Source organism: Gymnoscopelus microlampas, assembly GCF_963454915.1.
Source record: "Gymnoscopelus microlampas genome assembly, chromosome: 10".
Classification (NCBI taxonomy): Eukaryota; Metazoa; Chordata; class Actinopteri; order Myctophiformes; family Myctophidae; genus Gymnoscopelus; species Gymnoscopelus microlampas.
Window position 1 is genome coordinate 38,534,228 of NC_139947.1, and position 17,552 is coordinate 38,551,779.

The following is a 17,552-nucleotide window of genomic DNA, read 5'->3' on the forward strand; positions in this document are numbered from 1 at the left end:
CCATAATGAACACATACTCTAACAAAGACAGTCTCTTCTCCCTATAGCATCTTCTTGCTCTCTGCCTCAATTCTGTACTCCCTTCTTGTCCATTCCTTTCCATTTTTTCTCTCAAGTATGTCACAACTTGTGCCACAAATGATTCAGTCCTTTTCGCTCTGTCCACTAGTGTAGATCTCATTGGACCAATCGATGCTGTTTTCTCACTGTGACTTATACTTTATTGTGTGGGTGTCACATACCGAAAATAGCGATAAAAGTATAAATCAGGCATTACACTTCTGGCTCTCTCTGTAGTTCCACTGGGACACAGAAATCGGAATTTTACAAGATCCGATCTTTCATGGTTATCTAGACATTGAAAAATCTTATTTCTATGTCATTTATCTTTATTTAAAACATTATGTGAAATGTGTGGCAAAAAAGGGCTAACATCTACAGTATATTGTCTGCTCCTTGTGAAAAGCCTTTATGATACAGATCAGATATTAGATGAGAAATGTCAGGTTCCTTATGATCTGCTTTCCTATAAAGCCAGTAAATTGTCTCTGTGCTGCAAATACTGCATTTCAATGGGAAGAGCAAATATATAAGGGATACATTTCTTTATTTTTATAGATCTAGTCATGTTGTTGCCACATGGAATCTGACGATTTATTTCGTTTTTATTTTAAGTATTTATTTTTTCATTAGAAGCCATAAGACTATATCCAAGGGTTCAAAAAGTATTTCACTTTTGTATGTATGAAGCAACACAATAAATGAACATCTTTCGCCCTTTTTCTTTGTCCAGTCTTACATCTACACAAGTGGACAGGGTATGTAAAGGTTTGATTTAGGTTCACATTGGTCCCAATTACACCTGGCAATAAACTCTCAAATGCATATCAAAATTGCTTCCAGACAGGGCTCAAAGCCAAATTTAAACTCATGTAAATACATCCAAGAAAGATATCAATCCGATTTCTCAGTTTCCAGCCCTTCTCAACTTAATTCATACTTTGGTGGTACAAACCTTTTGTTTGAACATAAATTACAAAGCATAAATGAAGCTTCATCTGCATTTACAATAATGTTTAAACAGAATTTTGTGGCCTCTTGGATTACTTTTAATCTGCATTGGAATTTAAAATACATGTGTCAATGTGACCATTTTCATACTTCACTCTCGTTTTGTTATTGTCACAGTGGGAGGTAATAGGAAACATAACATTTTACTTTTTTCTCGTTTTTGTAAAAAAGAAAAATAACATTTCAACAAATAATTCACACACCCACTTAAATAACCCCCTCTCTTAAAATGAATGTCAAAAATCAATAAATAAAACCTCAAATAAATAATAAATAAATAAATAAATAAAATCTCATGTCTGTACAAGTTAAAGGTACTGCAATAAATTAATGAACCAGACCAGTAACAGTAACTCAAACTGGACCAGTAACAAAACTTAACTGGAGCAGTTGAAAGAAAGGAATTCATGTATTGGGTAGTTGCAACACTTTACTTTAAAATGCATTTAATTTCATTGATCTGAGTTTTAATTCTGGGGAGTAATGTAAATACTCAATATCGCCAAAGTGGGCGTCCTGGATCTCATGAAATTCTTGGACCGGCGCAAGACGGACAAATGCGAAAGCATTTGCCAAGAATGTTTTCATTAATCAAGAACGAAAGTCGGAGGAACACAAGTGACCCTCCTTTGCTTCAGAGGGCTGGTATATTGCTGTCATCTAAGACCCTGCATGGAATGTTTTCATTAATCAAGAACGAAAGTCGGAGGTTCGAAGACGATCAGATACCGTCGTAGTTCCGACCATAAACGATGCCGACTCGCGATCCGGCGGCGTTACACCCATGACCCGCCGGGCAGCGCCCGGGAAACCAAAGTCTTTGGGTTCCGGGGGGAGTATGGCAACATCTTGCATATTTAAAATACATTTTTACCAGTTTTTAGTGTTTTAGGGGTAATACAACTTTAAGGAATAGGTGGGTGGCTTTCTTTTCTTTGAGGCAATAATTCACAAATAGATTCACTGGTCACAACCCGGACATGAAAATGGCAGAACAGTGGTCAAAGGAGATTAGCACAAATAGGCGTACAAAACATTTTTTTGTACTGTATTTCGTCCATTTCTGTCTTTATACCTCTCCCTTTTCTTCCCTTCTTGCCTGGAGTTATAGTTTATGGACAGTTTTCCCTGTTTTAGACAAACCTTTATTTAAACTACTTCTGTGTCTCGTTTAATGGAATTACCCATTGTGCCCTCATTCTCTTTACGTAAAAAAGGTCCACCCCAATGTATTAGTTCTCGTTTGCAAATCACATTCCTGCCAAAGGCAACACAAGTGACCCTCCTTTGCTTCAGAGGGCTGGTATATTGCTGTCATCTAAGACCCTGCATGGTTTACTAAAACAAAGTGTGCAGGGGAGCAGCTGGCCAACCACAGACTGGCATCTTAAAACCACTTAGAGGCTCTTACCAAGTGACACCATTGACCTCTCCAGCTCTCTGGTGAACTGTGAAGTTACAGCAGGTTTACATGCCCAAGGCACAGAATGGGGTTTTAACCACAAACCATGTATATGTCGTTGTATGTCATATAGTGAAAGCTCACAGCTTGTAGATCAGCTATTTTCACAGAATGTTCGCCTATTCTCGCCGAATAGTCGCCTATTTTCACGGTATGTTCTCCTATGACATGCCGAGAATAGGGACACTAGCATTCATGTGCTTGCAATGCACATTTGATGTGTTCAATGGGGGGCTAAACGCAGAGAAACCAAATCAGACTATTTGTCCTGTATAAATGTACTCTGTTAGGTCAAATTTGGCAGATTTGATGTAAGTTATCAGACTGATTAAGATCATGCTGTGCCATAGTACTGCAATATTTATAATACCAAAAGGATAGTTTGACATTAATTTTAACCACCATTGTTTTCCCATAAAGCACAAATATTGGCATAGAGAAGACATGAGTATGACACTGAACAGGCTTGATGTTGATCAGGTATTCGTCATGCGACACAGTCGAATGACAAAGTAGACGTTAGGCTATTTCAGTCAAAACAGAAGCAGATGCAGCAAAGTAAAATAGCCAGAACTGTTGACATCATTGTGGCCTAAGTTTCACACCCGGGGCCTAATTGATGAAAATGTTCTTCAAGTTTACCTAGAACCATAGTTTACCATAAAACAATTAGTTTTGAGAACGTAGTGGCAAAATACATGTGATAATTATGTCTAAAGCATCCCATAGTGTTAATGATGATGATGGTGATAATGATACTGAAGATTTTGAATAACGTTTTCATAAACAAGGCCCGGCAAAGTGCTGGAGAGGTTAAACTGATTTCTCTGGTGTTTTTTGTGGCAATTTGAAGCATGAAGCACCAAAATACAAAATACCTTGAGTGATTTAAAAGGCCACAACTGTAAACTGATACTCTTGTAGCAAATCTATTACATATCTAACAGACCTTTGATATGACTAAGCCGATATGTTTGGGTTTCAGACTTTCAGAGTTGGGCACAAAGATACACAAATAGATGACGAAGGCGGCATTCAACATCAAGCGGGACTCCAATTCACAAACGCTCCACAATCTCCTGCTGATACATTGACACTCACGACTCAAGGAGTTGTCATAATTGAGCCTTCAGCTCTTCTATGGCAAACCCTTACAGTGGTGTGCTAGCTTAACATTGGCTATCTCTCCCACAATCATTTTGATCTTTTCAAATCTCTTTTTGGAGAATTCCTTCCACCCTCCCTTCCTGTATTTACAATCACTTCCCACCCCCTAGATATTCCCTTCAGATCACATCTCAAGATTGCTGTAATCTCATCCAATCACCATTGCCGGGACTGATCCATGTTCCTAAAGTTCTATACACAAAGTTGATGGGCGTGAGGGAAAAAAGGTTCAGGGGAAACTGGGGGAGACTTTTTTTTTCTTTTTTCTTCATTTTTTTCTTTGTGGCAGGGAAAATCTCTCCCTTAGCAACAAACATGACTCCACTCATACAGACCCCGCTCACAAGCTTGCACAGACACAATCGTCCAAAAAAACATCACAAGATATTTTTTTTGTCCCTTCATCTCTGATGAAAAAGATACAAAATGTATAAAAAATGTTATTTACAGTCTTTTTAAATCTTTTTTTCTTCCTATTGACTTCCCCCCACCCCTAAACCAGGCGGATATTTGTGTTTTATTATCTGAGGAGTTACCTTATTTCTGTCTAACAGTTTGTAGGTAGTTTTTGTGGTTGCCTGGCAACAGTCTGAAATCCATACAACCGTCTTGACTTTGTGTCTCCATCTCTCCGTCTTTATCCCATGTTTCAGTCCAGCAGTCCTCCAGTGTCCCCCAGGGAGCCTTGGTGAATCAAGAGTGTTCTGTGACATTTGAACTTGTCCCTAGTGCCGACCCCTGGTGCAGTCATAATGTATAATGGGATACGGAGGCAGTCATCAAGACTGTCCTTCACTTCTGTTGGCTCTGGAGGAACGGATGGAGAAAAACAGAGAGAACAGACAGAGAGATGAATTTCTGAAACCACCTACTAGAAACAATGAGACAGAACCAGATGGTGTTATTGGGGACAAACAAACAGAAGGAAACAAAAGAGAAAAGCCCAGTCTTAGAACCCGCTGGCAGTTGTCTGACAACGATTTAGCCTCTGGAGGCAAGTGACAATTCTTGTGGGCTTCTGTTGTAGCCAGCAGATATCTGGGGCATGATTTCTTCTACCGAGCATTGGTCATCATTTACAGTTTTAATAGAAACTTCAGATGCGAGAATGGAGACAACGTGCACAAAATGATTGTTTCACAGGTAGCCAGTGAAACTTAAGTTAAGAGGAAGTTAAAAGTTTGTCAGACAATAGTGATGGGTTTCGAGTCGAGATTGTATTACTGACCTTACGTCACCAAAGCCCTCTCAATGGTGATTGGTCGATACTATTCAGAGTTTTCAGACTACAAACGGACTACGAACGGAAACCAGAACACTTGCAACACCAAATTGACTCTTGCCTACAGATTCTTTTTCATATTCATACTATTATTAATTATCTTATTGTTAGCTTTAAACATGCAAGACACAAAAGGCAACTATATTGGCAATACTAATTTCCCCCACTTGCCCTGGACGTGCTGTAGGCTACAGGAATATACTGTACTGTTAAAGCCAGCAACATCCCTTTGTTTTATCCAAGGAAAATCCCCCCTCTTCCTCCGCACGTTATGTTGTTGTCAATAACTTGTTGAAAGTAAGTTCAACTCTGGCACGGGACAGGTGTGTGTGTGTGTGTGTGTGTGTGTGTGTGTGTGTGTGTGTGTGTGTGTGTGTGTGTGTGTGTGTGTGTGTGTGTGTGCGTGTGTGCGTGTGTGTGTGCGTGTGTGCGTGTGTGTGTGTGTGTGTGTGTGACAAGCATACATGCTTATCTCAGATTGCTCATATCATATCATTTAACTTCTGGGCGGCCAGCCTTCAAAATAAGAGTGCTATTGACTTGTTATGTGCTGTTTTTTTTTTAAATGCTTAGTTTTCACTGTTGCTATACTGTTCATATTGTTCAGCCCTAATGCATGTGCAGATATTCATTTATAGAGATGAAGTAAATCCTGATTTATACTTCATTGTGTGCTGGTGTTCCATGCTGAAAATAGTGAGTGAGGAGGGAGACAAGGGAGAGGAAAGGGAGAGGTGAGTTGAGGAGATGCAAGAAAAGAGAGATGTAGAGAGAAGAGGAGAAGACAGGACACAATTCCCTGGATTGCTGCACAGCAACATGGAGTTTATCAGTTAGGGACAAAGGTGAGGACAAGAAGAAAGGACAGCATGTTCAGAAGTTAATAAGTTAATAAGACCAGAATGATGAAGAGATTAAAATAACACACAAGCCAGAGAGGAGAGTAAATCAAACTAGCTGTGGAGAGGAGGAACATGGAAGGGATAAAAGAGGAGACAAGAGAGGAATAACAAGTAACAGAAGAGAACAAAGTAAAACTAGTAGTGACGGAGTGACAAACAGGAGAGGAGAAGAATGGAGAGGAGAGCTAGCAGTGGAGGAATAGAGCAACAAACAAACAAGATGTTTGAGATAGAGCGGAATGAAGTGGAGGAGATAAGGCAAGGAGAGGAGAGTTATAATTGGAGAACTTGCACAAAGGAGCAGGGGACTTACTCGGAGTCAGGAGAGACCTCAGAGATGCTGTGGGAGGTGGTGGAGCGGGGTGGGGAGGGGGAAGGGCCATGGGCGGAGCCATTAGGGTTGGCGGGAGGAGTCAGTACATTGGAGCTGAATGACGCCAAGATGGACGAGAGAATGTCCAGATGCTCGCTGGACGGCTGCCGACTCAACGGGTTGCCATTGGAGCCTGCCACGGTGGCGGCGGTTTGACCAGGGGGGTACCTACATGGAGGGGCAGAGTCCAGTCGTGCCCTGACTCGTCCAGGCGCCGGGGGCAGGTCCTGCTGGGGCTCCTCGGAGATGGGGGGAGGCGGGGAGGATGGGGTCGGCTGGTCGGGGTGTGAGGGCTGGCGGGGGGGCAAGGTGCGCAGCCACTCCCGGCAAGGCTGCTGTTGGTGGGCCGTGACCCCACCACCCCCCGTCCCTCCGTTGGTTTCCAGCTGCTCCCGTGAGCGGCTGCTCATCAGCGCCCCGTCCAGGTGCTCCCTGGATGAGGCCTGCCGCCGGCTCAGAGAGTTCAGCTGAGACCTCGACCCCCCGAGGTACCCGCCCTCCATCGCCAACCCCCCATTCCCACTCAGGTCCTCCCGTGATGTGTGCACGCTGCCAGGGTGGTGATAGTCCAGCCTGTCCCTGGAGCTGCTCAGGTTCTCCCTGGATGTAGACACCCGCTGGTGGTCCATGCCCAGCGAGCCCAGCCCTCCTACTCCCCCCTGACCCAGACTCAGATCCCTTCTCCTGGGTAGGAGATCCAGGTTGTCCCTGGAGCCGCGGGAGTCCAGACGGTCTCTGGACCCTCCGACTGTCTGCCTGCCCAGGGGGTCCCTGGACAGCTGTCTCCGAGCTAGCGAGTCCAGGTGCTCCCTGGAGGAATACCTCGAGGCGGGCTGAGAGAGCGAGCCGGTACCGGCTCCGCTCCCGACTCCCGCTGTACCGGAGTACATGCGACCATAGGAGGCTGCCGGGACACCACGGTGGCCCAGAGTGGAGGTTCTGTACCAGTTGAGCTCGCTGGGGACTCGGCCCATGGTGGACAGACCCTGGAGCGCAGGAGGACAGCCGATACGGTTCTTTAGGATACCTGGAGAGGAAAGAGGTAGAGAAGAAAGGAGGGAGGTGGAGGAGGTTAGGAGTTAGGCAGAGCGAGACAAGGGGAAAATATTTACATGTGTTTAGATAAAAGGTAGAAAAGCAAGCAGGGGGAGCAAAGTAAGCGAGGAGAGGAAGAGGGAGGATAAATGAGGAGTATGGAAAAAGAGAGGATGAGAGCAGGATAACGAGGAGAGAAGAGGCTCAAGGGAAGGAGAATGTTGAAACGAACGGGAGAGTTAGAGAGATGGAGAAAAGAAAACAGTGCAGAAAAGATAAGGGGAGTGGGTGGGGGGCAAATAAAGTAGGAGGAAGACAAGATAATATTATTCTAATCTTTTTCAACTAAGTTAATTACATTTCAAGGTTGTGTTATCTAATATCCTCATTCAAAATACAAACGTATGCCTGAGTAAACCATCCACGGGGATAAACACACACAATTGTACATATGTATCTCCATATAGTTTGTAAAATGCCACTTCACGCTTTGAGGCAGTGGAAGTGTGTGTGTGTGTGCGTGCGTGCGTGCGTGCATGTGTATGTCAGATGTGTCTTTTAGTTGAGTATTCTTTTCTATGAGTGACACTAATGTTTTCAGGCTATTGTATACGTGCATGCGTATGTGTGCGTGCGTGTGCGTGTGCGTGTGTGTGTGTGTGTGTGTGTGTGTGTGTGTGTGTGCGCGCGCGCATGCGTGCCTGTGTCTGTTTTGGTTATTTCTGAGAAGTGTCAGTCATGTTTTCCGGCTGTACAACTGATGTTCGCCTTTCTTTGCGTTGTCTTACTCAATCTATGTCTCCATTTGTGTGAGCGTGTGCAGCCTACACACGTGAGTGTGTGCACATCTCAATAATATATGTATGTATTCTCAAAACTGTCACCCATGCTTTGCGGTGGTGCGTTTGCAATGTCATACTTCCTTTCCATATCTTATTCCTGCTGTGTCTTTTGTCTGTCTCAGCAAGTGTGTGTGTGTGTGTGTGTGTGTGTGTGTGTGTGTGTGTGTGTGTGTGTGTGTGTGTGTGTGTGTGTGTGTGTGTGTGTGTGTGTGTGTGTGTGTGTGTACCCTTGCGGTGTCTGTTGGGTTGTGTGAGTCCATTCTCATCTCCGCTGGTCAGTGCAGCATCAGTCTGGTTGTTGTTGGCGGCGTCTTTACTGTAGTCTGATCCCCCCAGGGGGCGCTCTGAACCCCACTTCTGCAGAGTGTGCACTTCACACTCCTCCAACGCCGGCCAATAGGAGAGCAGGTCATTGCCATCCAGGTCTGATGCACATGACAGTAAGGACAAATGTTATTAGTTAAGAGGGAGAAAAGGTGGAGGTAGAGACTAAAATATCCTTTTGATGTTTTATCTTTCAAAAACTGAAACGTCATGTCTTTAAAGACTCACATCTGAGAAGCAAAACATAAAGTTAAAGTTTGATATCATTTTTAGAAGAAAAACAACTGCCTATTAACTAAGAACTGAACAACTAAAGAGGTGTGACATGAAATTGGTCATCCTCTAATGAGACTTGGGTCATCCGGGTGGTGCAGGGGTAAAGTTCCTGCCCACCACCAGCCAGTGCGCGGGCGCCCCAACAAACAAGTCGTATTCGTGGTTGGGAAGTCGGCAGGAGAGGGTGTTCTCTTTCGCTGCACTAATGACTACAATTTTATTTTCATTTAAAATAATATGGCACAGAGGGATGAAAATGGTTAGATCAAATTTGATGTTGCAGCTCTTCAAGGATGAATTAACCACTTAAACCCCAGCATTGGTATTGTGGGGAAAACCTGAAAATAGCTGATCGACAAGGTCACAACGCGACACGTTGCGTCGCATTGTGTGCTTGATGATCGGCTATTTTCAGTAACTCCAGTTACCCATATGGGATTTTATTTAGACAGCCAGATTCCCTTGCCAATATTTCTTGAAGAGCCGTTTATAAATTAAGCTTTTTGTAGTGGATATATATATATATATATATATATATATATATATATATATAACTTATTGGTCTTGTTATTTCTCAGCAACAATGTATGTCACTCAGTTACATACATGAATTCACACATACTGTTGGTATTGTCCTACTAAATCTCCTACTGTTGGCCACTAAGAAGTTCCACTTCAGTGAGTACCATGACCTGCTCAAGGCATGTTGACAAGGGCGGTCAATATCATTTAGTCAATTACTTGTTTCCCTCAACTGAATTATCCCAGCTGTTCTGCAAACTAAAACCAGCAACCTGTCAGCCCCAAGACCCCTACTGTGACCACATCCACTCTGAGTTAATTGATTAATTGTACAAGCCAGCTGGCTGCCCTCACCTCCCTGCCAATTGAAAAGGCTTATCCAGTGTTTAAATTAATACAAGTTCAGCAGCTGTAGACAGTTTGAGCAATGAGGAATTGATTAAACGTATTGATTTATTTTTCTCTCTTGTGTGTCTGGCATTTCCACAGTGCGTTTCAGTTAACAGATATGTAAAGCAAAGCGTAGTTGTGGCATTTATAATCATACATGCTCCCATGTATACGCCCATACAGTATATTATGCAGGACATCTTTCTCCCCATGCATATTAGAGAGAGGAGTGTATCGATTAATGGGATACAGGCGCTGACATTTCCTCTCAGTGTGTGTGCGTGGCTCCATGTGTGCATGCATGTGTGTTTAATGTGTGTGCCATGGTGGATTGGTTCGTATTTATCAAAAGGCATTGTTAAGCAGGTAATCTGCTGTTCTGTACTGTCTTGTTGTCTTTACAGTTTATTTTTAAGATAATGTGATGTCATGTTTTGGGCGCTGCATTCTCTGCAGTTAGTGCTAGAGTAATTTATCTTTTTTTAAATTAATTTCCTTCCACAGAACATGACAGATGTGAAAATAAAATGTGAATGTGAAATATGCATAGGACTGTTTGGCATGCAGACTACCATAAATCCACCCATACACAACAAACTGCTATAAGGACTGAGTAAATAAAGATTTTTGAAATTGTACGTGTATTTCACATGGAATGCAGAGGGGTAATATGTTTTATTCATATTAATAAATACATGAACAATGATGAGATACAACAAACCTGTATTGTAATGTAGGATTTGAGACTTGCAGCTACCAATAATTAAAACTGCCAAATTAATGAAGTGATTCATCTCCTTTGGCCACTGTTTTTAAGAGATGCATTTCAGTATGTCTCTTCCAATCAAGTGGGATTTTCATTGCTGATCTCTATTCTATCAGACCACTGACAGTGACACTGATCAGATTGAGTGGCAGGGGGATTCTCCTCCTTAAATTGTGATTAGCCCTAGTTATGGACATTGATCATTTGACAAAAAAAAAAAAGTATTTTATCCTATTTTATCCTTTTGCAGTTGGCAAGTGCCATGACTTTTGGACCTTTGGAGCTGGTCAACTGCAGTATCCAATAACAATAATAATTCATAGGTCAGTGACCTATGAATATTCCGCAAAGATCCATTTGTGTGTCCTCGCTCTAAGCTCCACAGAGAGACTGCTCTCTCCTCAAGCTAACTGAAGCTGAACTGGATTGATTTCGGGGCCGTGGTTGCAGGACGGAAATGTAGTACTGTGAAAGTGTGTTTGTATGAGAGAGCTGTATCCCGGCGTGACCTACCTTTGGTGCCGTTGTGGGCGGGCTCAGTGAGCAGGCGCTCGCCGTGATTGCTGCGTTTGAAGCGTCGCTGGATGCGTCCGCGGAGACGGACATTGTCCTCACTCTCTGAGGATGGTATGGACAAACTACGGTCCTCCTCCAAGGACAAGTCGGAGTCAGAATCAGAGTCTTCACCTGGGGGAGAGGGAGAGAGAGAGAGAGAGAGAGAGAGAGAGAGAGAGAGAGAGAGAGAGAGAGAGAGAGAGAGAGCAAGAAAGAGGTAAGAGAAGCATTGATAATAACAGACAGGGATAGGGTTTAGAGATGATGGCGGGGTGAGGGGTTGTGAGAGAGACTTGAGGATTACAAGATTACTAGAAAATGGAAAGGAAAAATAATAGGAGATGGTGGTAACAGCCATGTGGGTAATGGTATGTAATTGAAAAGAGAAGAAAGCAGATTAATGATGTGTGTGTGCGTGTGTGTGTGTGTGTGTGTGTGTGTGTGTGTGTGTGTGTGTGTGTGTGTGTGTGTGTGTGTGTGTGTGTGTGTGTGTGTGTGTGTGTGTGTGTGTGTGTGTGTGTGTGTGTGTGTGTGTGTGTTTGTACCTCCATCTCTGTGGAACATGGCTACATCCAGGTCTGTGGCTCCGGTGTGTCCGATGTTTTGCTCCAGAGTCTGACGAGCCAACAGGTTCTCTCTGACAGCAGAACAGAGACGACATGAAGATTCAAATGTATGTAATTCAATTCAATTTGACACTTTCATTTAAATCAATGTGCATCAAAAGCACAGCACAATTTGCTCGCAAGGTATGGTGAGTTAACATTGGCTTTACAAAGGCAGCACCTATGCAATCATAAAATGGGACCACCTTCTAGTCACCTCTTGTGTTTGATGCAGAGCTTAAAAGGTGAAGTGGAATGGTGGGATTTGAGCAACGAAAATTCTAAAATGTATGAACGCTGTTGGGTGGCGCAATGCATCTCACAGTGTTATTGAATTTAGGCGATTATTGCAAAAATAAAAGCACAAACTCAGTGGCAGGACAGTAGTGCCTTTTATTACAGATGACTTAAATAGAAATTTTGTGGTCCTGGTTTTGGAAATGGGTCCTGTTTAGTGTATTGAAAGTTTAAGTGCTGCAACAGCATTCACCTGGGACAGCCACGCACAGTCGGCTGAGAGAATGTATACCAGTTGCAGTGTCTATTGTACAGATGTCAGATCATGTATACTATTGCAAGATGCTTAAAGCCTGATTTCATGATGCCACATTGTGAGATTGTAGATCTGCTATTTGTGGCATGCAGCCTCGTACAAACATAATATAAATTAAGCTATTGCCAGGATGGCAAGGGAATGGTCTTCTTTGACTTATTTTATTAGTTATTGTGTGAGTGCTTAATCTATAGGCTGTGTCTTGATTCTCAGCGTATCTTCAAGAATGTGATTAGCCATCTCCTTGCTGCATTTATCATGTCCAACACAACCTATTTAATATAGTCTGGCTGCTGTAATCTGCTCCTGCTTTTTAGAGGTGGAAAGATTCAAATTCCATGCAAATCTGACCGTCGTAAATTGTGTGAGCATTAATCCAATAGGCAATATGCATGAAGGAGAGAGTCATATTTTAGGATGATGCAAGTGCGCTTAAAATGACAAGCAAACTATGCTTCCAGGCCACTGCTTCCGTTTGACAAATTACACACATGTTCCTATGAGCAGAATGCACCCCAAATGAGGCGCAAAATACTCAGTAAATGTGACCCTCAGCAGAAAACACATTCTCACACACACGCGCACACACACACACAGACAGAGACACACACACACACACACACACACACACACACACACACACACACACACACAAAAAAGTGCCAGTTGCACAGGTGCACAAGTGCGCGCTTACACATGCATGTGCGTATGCAGGTAGACAGTCATACATACACCCATGTGCATGTGCATATGCCTGTGTGCGGGCACACGCTGCACACACACACACACACACACACACACACACACACACACACACACACACACACACACACACACACACACACACACACACACACACACACACACACACACACACACACACACACACACACACACACACAGTGGCTAAGAATAAAGGCACCCAGAGAGTCCACTCAGAGTCCATTAGTCTCGCTCCACATACAGCAGCACAGTACAGTTCAGTACTCTTCCTCTGACTCCTCCTCTTCACCCTCCTGACCCATAAAGGACAGGAAGTGCTTTTCATTACCTCCCTTCACCGCTCACCATTCATTTACTCATTATGAATACCAGTGTGTGTGTGTGTGTGTCAAGAGGCGGGCCATTTTCATAACCACTTAAACCCTATACTTTGTTGACCGGTGTCCCCCAGGGGTCTATACGTGAATCCCTCATTTTGTGTCACGCTGTGAGCTTTTTGGCTATTTTCAAATGATCGTCTATCTACAGTAATAACAGTAACATAAATATCAAACATGACAGTCTACATTCCCTAAAGGAAATACATGTATTCAATTCAGTCTGACCAGAAGCAGGGATAAATGATGTCCCCATGGCGATAAAAATGAATTATCAGATGAGGGATATCAAAAGCAAAAGTATGAATTTCCCCCCAGGGAAATTGAACCCTGGTGTGTGTGAGCGGGCGTATGTGTATTTGTGTATAACTGCACACAAATAATATTGTGCCGTAAGAAAATCTTGCAGTACATGAATAATCATTTTGAATATACTCAAACTGGTAAACCTAAAAAGCTATGCTAACACCTGTGGGTGTCTTATTGGAAGGTAGTATGTACATTTAATCTAACCAACACTCAATGTTTACAACAGTTCTACAGTGTTACTATTAAAGTGTTAAGCTCACATGCACTATACATACACATATTATGTGTATGTATAGTGCATGCATGTGAGTGTGTGCATGTATTTGTGTGCCTCGTATCGCATGTGAATGTTTTGACTTTCATGTGTGTCTATATAGTTTTTAATTGCCCAATTGTGTGGTCTTGATTTTGTGCATAGCTGTGTGTGTGTGTGTGTGTGTGTGTGTGTGTGTGTGTGTGTGTGTGTGTGTGTGTGTGTGTGTGTGTGTGTGTGTGTGTGTGTGTGTGTGTGTGTGTGTGTGTGTCTGACATTGTGGAGGTGGTGTAGGGCCCCAGGGTGATGTTGGGTGTGTTTGCATGTCTGTGCCTATGTGTACTCTTATACTGTGTGTGTGTGTGTGTGTGTGTGTGTGTGTGTGTGTGTGTGTGTGTGTGTGTGTGTGTGTGTGTGTGTGTGTGTGTGTGTGTGTGTGTGTGTGTGTGTGTGTGCACGTACCTAGCTGAGCTGACAGAGGAGATTGTGGAAGTTCCCAGGGTGATGCGATGCAGACCACTCTGCTCCAACAGGGACGCATTGTTATAGGGATTCTGACCCTGTACGTACACACACACACACACACACACACACACACACACACACACACACACACACACACACACACACACACACACACACACACACACACACACACACACACACACACACACACACACACACACACACAAAGAAAGAGTATAAATGCAGTGTTAGAGAAAAATTTAACAATATAACAATATTATCAATGAGGATTTCCCTGTTTAGGAACTCGAGCGAATAAAAATGTATCCATATAGACCTGTACAGACCCATATACAGGTAAGGGTCCATTTGGGCCCATTTTTACTCTCACGGAATTCAATTCTCAATGGGGATTTCCCTGCGCAGCGGCTGCAGCCTCAGTTATCAATGAGGATTTCCAGTGTACTCTGAGAGACTAAAATGGACCTGCACAGACCCACACCTGAAAGGGTCCATTCAGGACCATTTTTACTCTCTCAAAGTTTAATTATCAATGAGGATTTCCTGTGTAGGAGGAACTCTGAGAGACAGAAAATTGATCCAAATAGACCTGTACAGACCCATATACCGGTAAGGGTCCATTTGGGCCCATTTTTACTCTCACAGAATTAAATTCTCTATGGGGATTTCCCTGTGCAGCGGCTGCAGCCACAGTTAAATTATCAATGAGGATTTCCTGTGTACTCTGAGAGACTAAAATGGACCCAAATGGACCTGCACAGAGCCATACCTGTAAGGGTCCATTCAGGCCCATTTTTACGCTCTCAAAGTTTAATTATCAAAGAGGATTTCCCTCTGCAGTCCCAGTTTAATTATCAATGAGGATTTCCCTGGGTATGAACTCTGAAAAACTCAAAATGGACCCTTAATGGACCTGTACGGACCCATACGGTCCATTTAAGGGTCCATTTGGTCCAATGTACTCTCTCAGAGTTAAATTATCATTGGGGATTTCCCTGTGCTGTCAGAGTTAAATTATTGGTGAGGACTTCCCCAAGTAGAAAATATGAGGGACTAAAAATGGACCGAAATGGATCTGTAAGGACCCATAAGAGTCCATTTGTAACTACTCAGAGCTTAGATGATCTCATGGAGGATTTCCCTGTGTAGTCAGAGTTAAATTATCAATGAGGATTTCCTTCTGTACAAACTCAGAGCAATTAAAATGGACCCAAAATACCTGTAAATGGACCCATATGGGTCCATTTGGGTGCATATTTACACAGAGTTGAATTATCAATGAGGATTTCCCTGTGTAGAGACTGTGAGATAGAGAAATCCAGTCATCAGACATGTGCATTAAAGGAGCCCGTCTGCAGCAGGACAGCGTTAGTGTGTAATAATAGTTTAGTGGAGGTGCGGTTGTCGTTTCCCAAGTGACTCAGTGATGGATGGAGGTAGGAATGGGGGTTAACAGGAGGTAGGGTAAGTGAGCTATAAGAACACACACACATATGTGCGTGTGCACACGCACGCACGCACGCACGCACGCACACGCACACGCACGCACACGCGCACGCACACACACGTCACTATAGGAACACTATAGGAAGAAGTGCATTGGAAGGAATGAGACTGAAGGGGCGTGTCAATAAATATGATCATATACTGTACATACATGCACTGGGAGAATACAGAGTACATTTTAAAGCAGAAAGACAGGGCTGAGATTAGGCTGAAGTGATCTGTGAATTAACTCTTGTGCACATGCGCACGCACGCACGCACGCACGCACGCACGCACGCACACACACACACACACACACACACACACACACACACACACACACACACACACACACACACACACACACACACACACACACACACACACACACACACACACACACACACACACACACACACTGAGTGTAGGCAGTATACTGTATCAGTATTCAGTAGTTAGCTGTATTGCTTTATGTGGGTCAGCACCACTAGCCTGAGGGGAGAATCACAGAGATGGATGACAGGGAAGATAGATGGATGGACGGAGAGGTGCAGGGAGAGATAGAAGGAGGGCAAGAGATGGAGAGATGAATGGGAGGAGGTCAGGGCATTGGCTGATGTGCTATTTCTGCTAATGGACAGAGGGGGAGTTTGATACATCTGTGCGCGCGCACGTGTGTGTGTGTGCGCGTGTCTGTGTGTGTGTGTGTGTGTGTGTGCGCACACTCACAGTGCTCTGTGCAGGTCTAGGTTGGTCTTCTCCAGGACTCTTCTTGCCCAGACAGACGACTCTCCAGGCCTCCTGGACCTCCGAATTCAACACTGTAAACACCAACAATGCTGACAGACCCTGGAGTGTGTAAGGGGGAGGGGGCAGCGAGATAAGACACAGATAGAAAGGGTTAACATGCTACACACACACACACACACACAGACACACACACACACACACACACACACACACACACACACACACACACACACACACACACACACACACACACACACACACACACACCCTCTGCTGTCTGCATACCTGTACCAGACAGAGGACACCAAATATATAGTGGAAGGCCAGGATGCTGTTGTTGACGGCCATCAGACCACACAGCCAGGTGGATGTCGCTACCAGTAACAACAGGAAGGCACTACGGATAGTAGCACTGAGAGAGAGAGAGAGAGAGAGAGAGAGAGAGAGAGAGACACACACAGACAGACAGACAGACAGACAGACAGACAGACAGACAGACAGACAGACAGACAGACAGACAGACAGACAGACGAGAGACAGGGAGAGACAGGGAGAGAGACAGAGAGAGGGTAAATACTGTGTATACTGTACAAAATGAGGGACAAATGTCTACATTTACTTGCACAAAACATTGCATTTACAGTACTTTGAATGATCATGTCAAAGTGATTGTTCAATTAAAGTGTTCACAAGGTTGATTTCTCCCTATGGCCTGGATTTAGAAAGATGTGACACAACAGTGTGATGTGATACAGCCCACAAGCTAGCTCAACATCAGACTAGAAAAATCTCTGGATTGAAACCTATTTAAATTATTCCTTGAAAGGATTTCTTGTCTTTTACCACTGCCTTTTTGTCATTTCACGTTAGCAAAAAAGACAACAACCAAAAAACCTTCTCTGTGACAGTCGAAAATTGACAAAACTGCATGTTGAAAGACTGAAGAGAACTCAGTGCAAAGAAGATGTAGGAGAGAGGGGTATTAATGAAAGAAAATTGTATGGAACCAGACATTGGCATACATGGATGAATTGAATATTGAAA

At 43.6% G+C, this 17,552-nt stretch overlaps 1 protein-coding gene across 1 annotated transcript in view; it reads right to left on the minus strand.

Annotated features, from left to right (window-relative positions):
- Positions 1-4,068: 4,068 nt before the first annotated feature.
- The window catches only part of celsr3 (cadherin, EGF LAG seven-pass G-type receptor 3), a gene marked incomplete at its 5' end in the record, with an annotated part of 113,634 nt that continues 100,150 nt past the window's right edge, over positions 4,069-17,552 (minus strand). The window contains 8 exons of the mRNA XM_084070090.1: positions 4,069-4,507; positions 6,198-7,284; positions 8,362-8,559; positions 10,926-11,099; positions 11,513-11,604; positions 14,250-14,347; positions 16,488-16,607; positions 16,794-16,920. Of these exons, the coding sequence (XP_083926216.1) occupies positions 4,480-4,507; positions 6,198-7,284; positions 8,362-8,559; positions 10,926-11,099; positions 11,513-11,604; positions 14,250-14,347; positions 16,488-16,607; positions 16,794-16,920 (1,924 nt within the window). The 3' untranslated portion in view covers positions 4,069-4,479. The remainder of the gene's footprint in view (positions 4,508-6,197; positions 7,285-8,361; positions 8,560-10,925; positions 11,100-11,512; positions 11,605-14,249; positions 14,348-16,487; positions 16,608-16,793; positions 16,921-17,552) is intronic.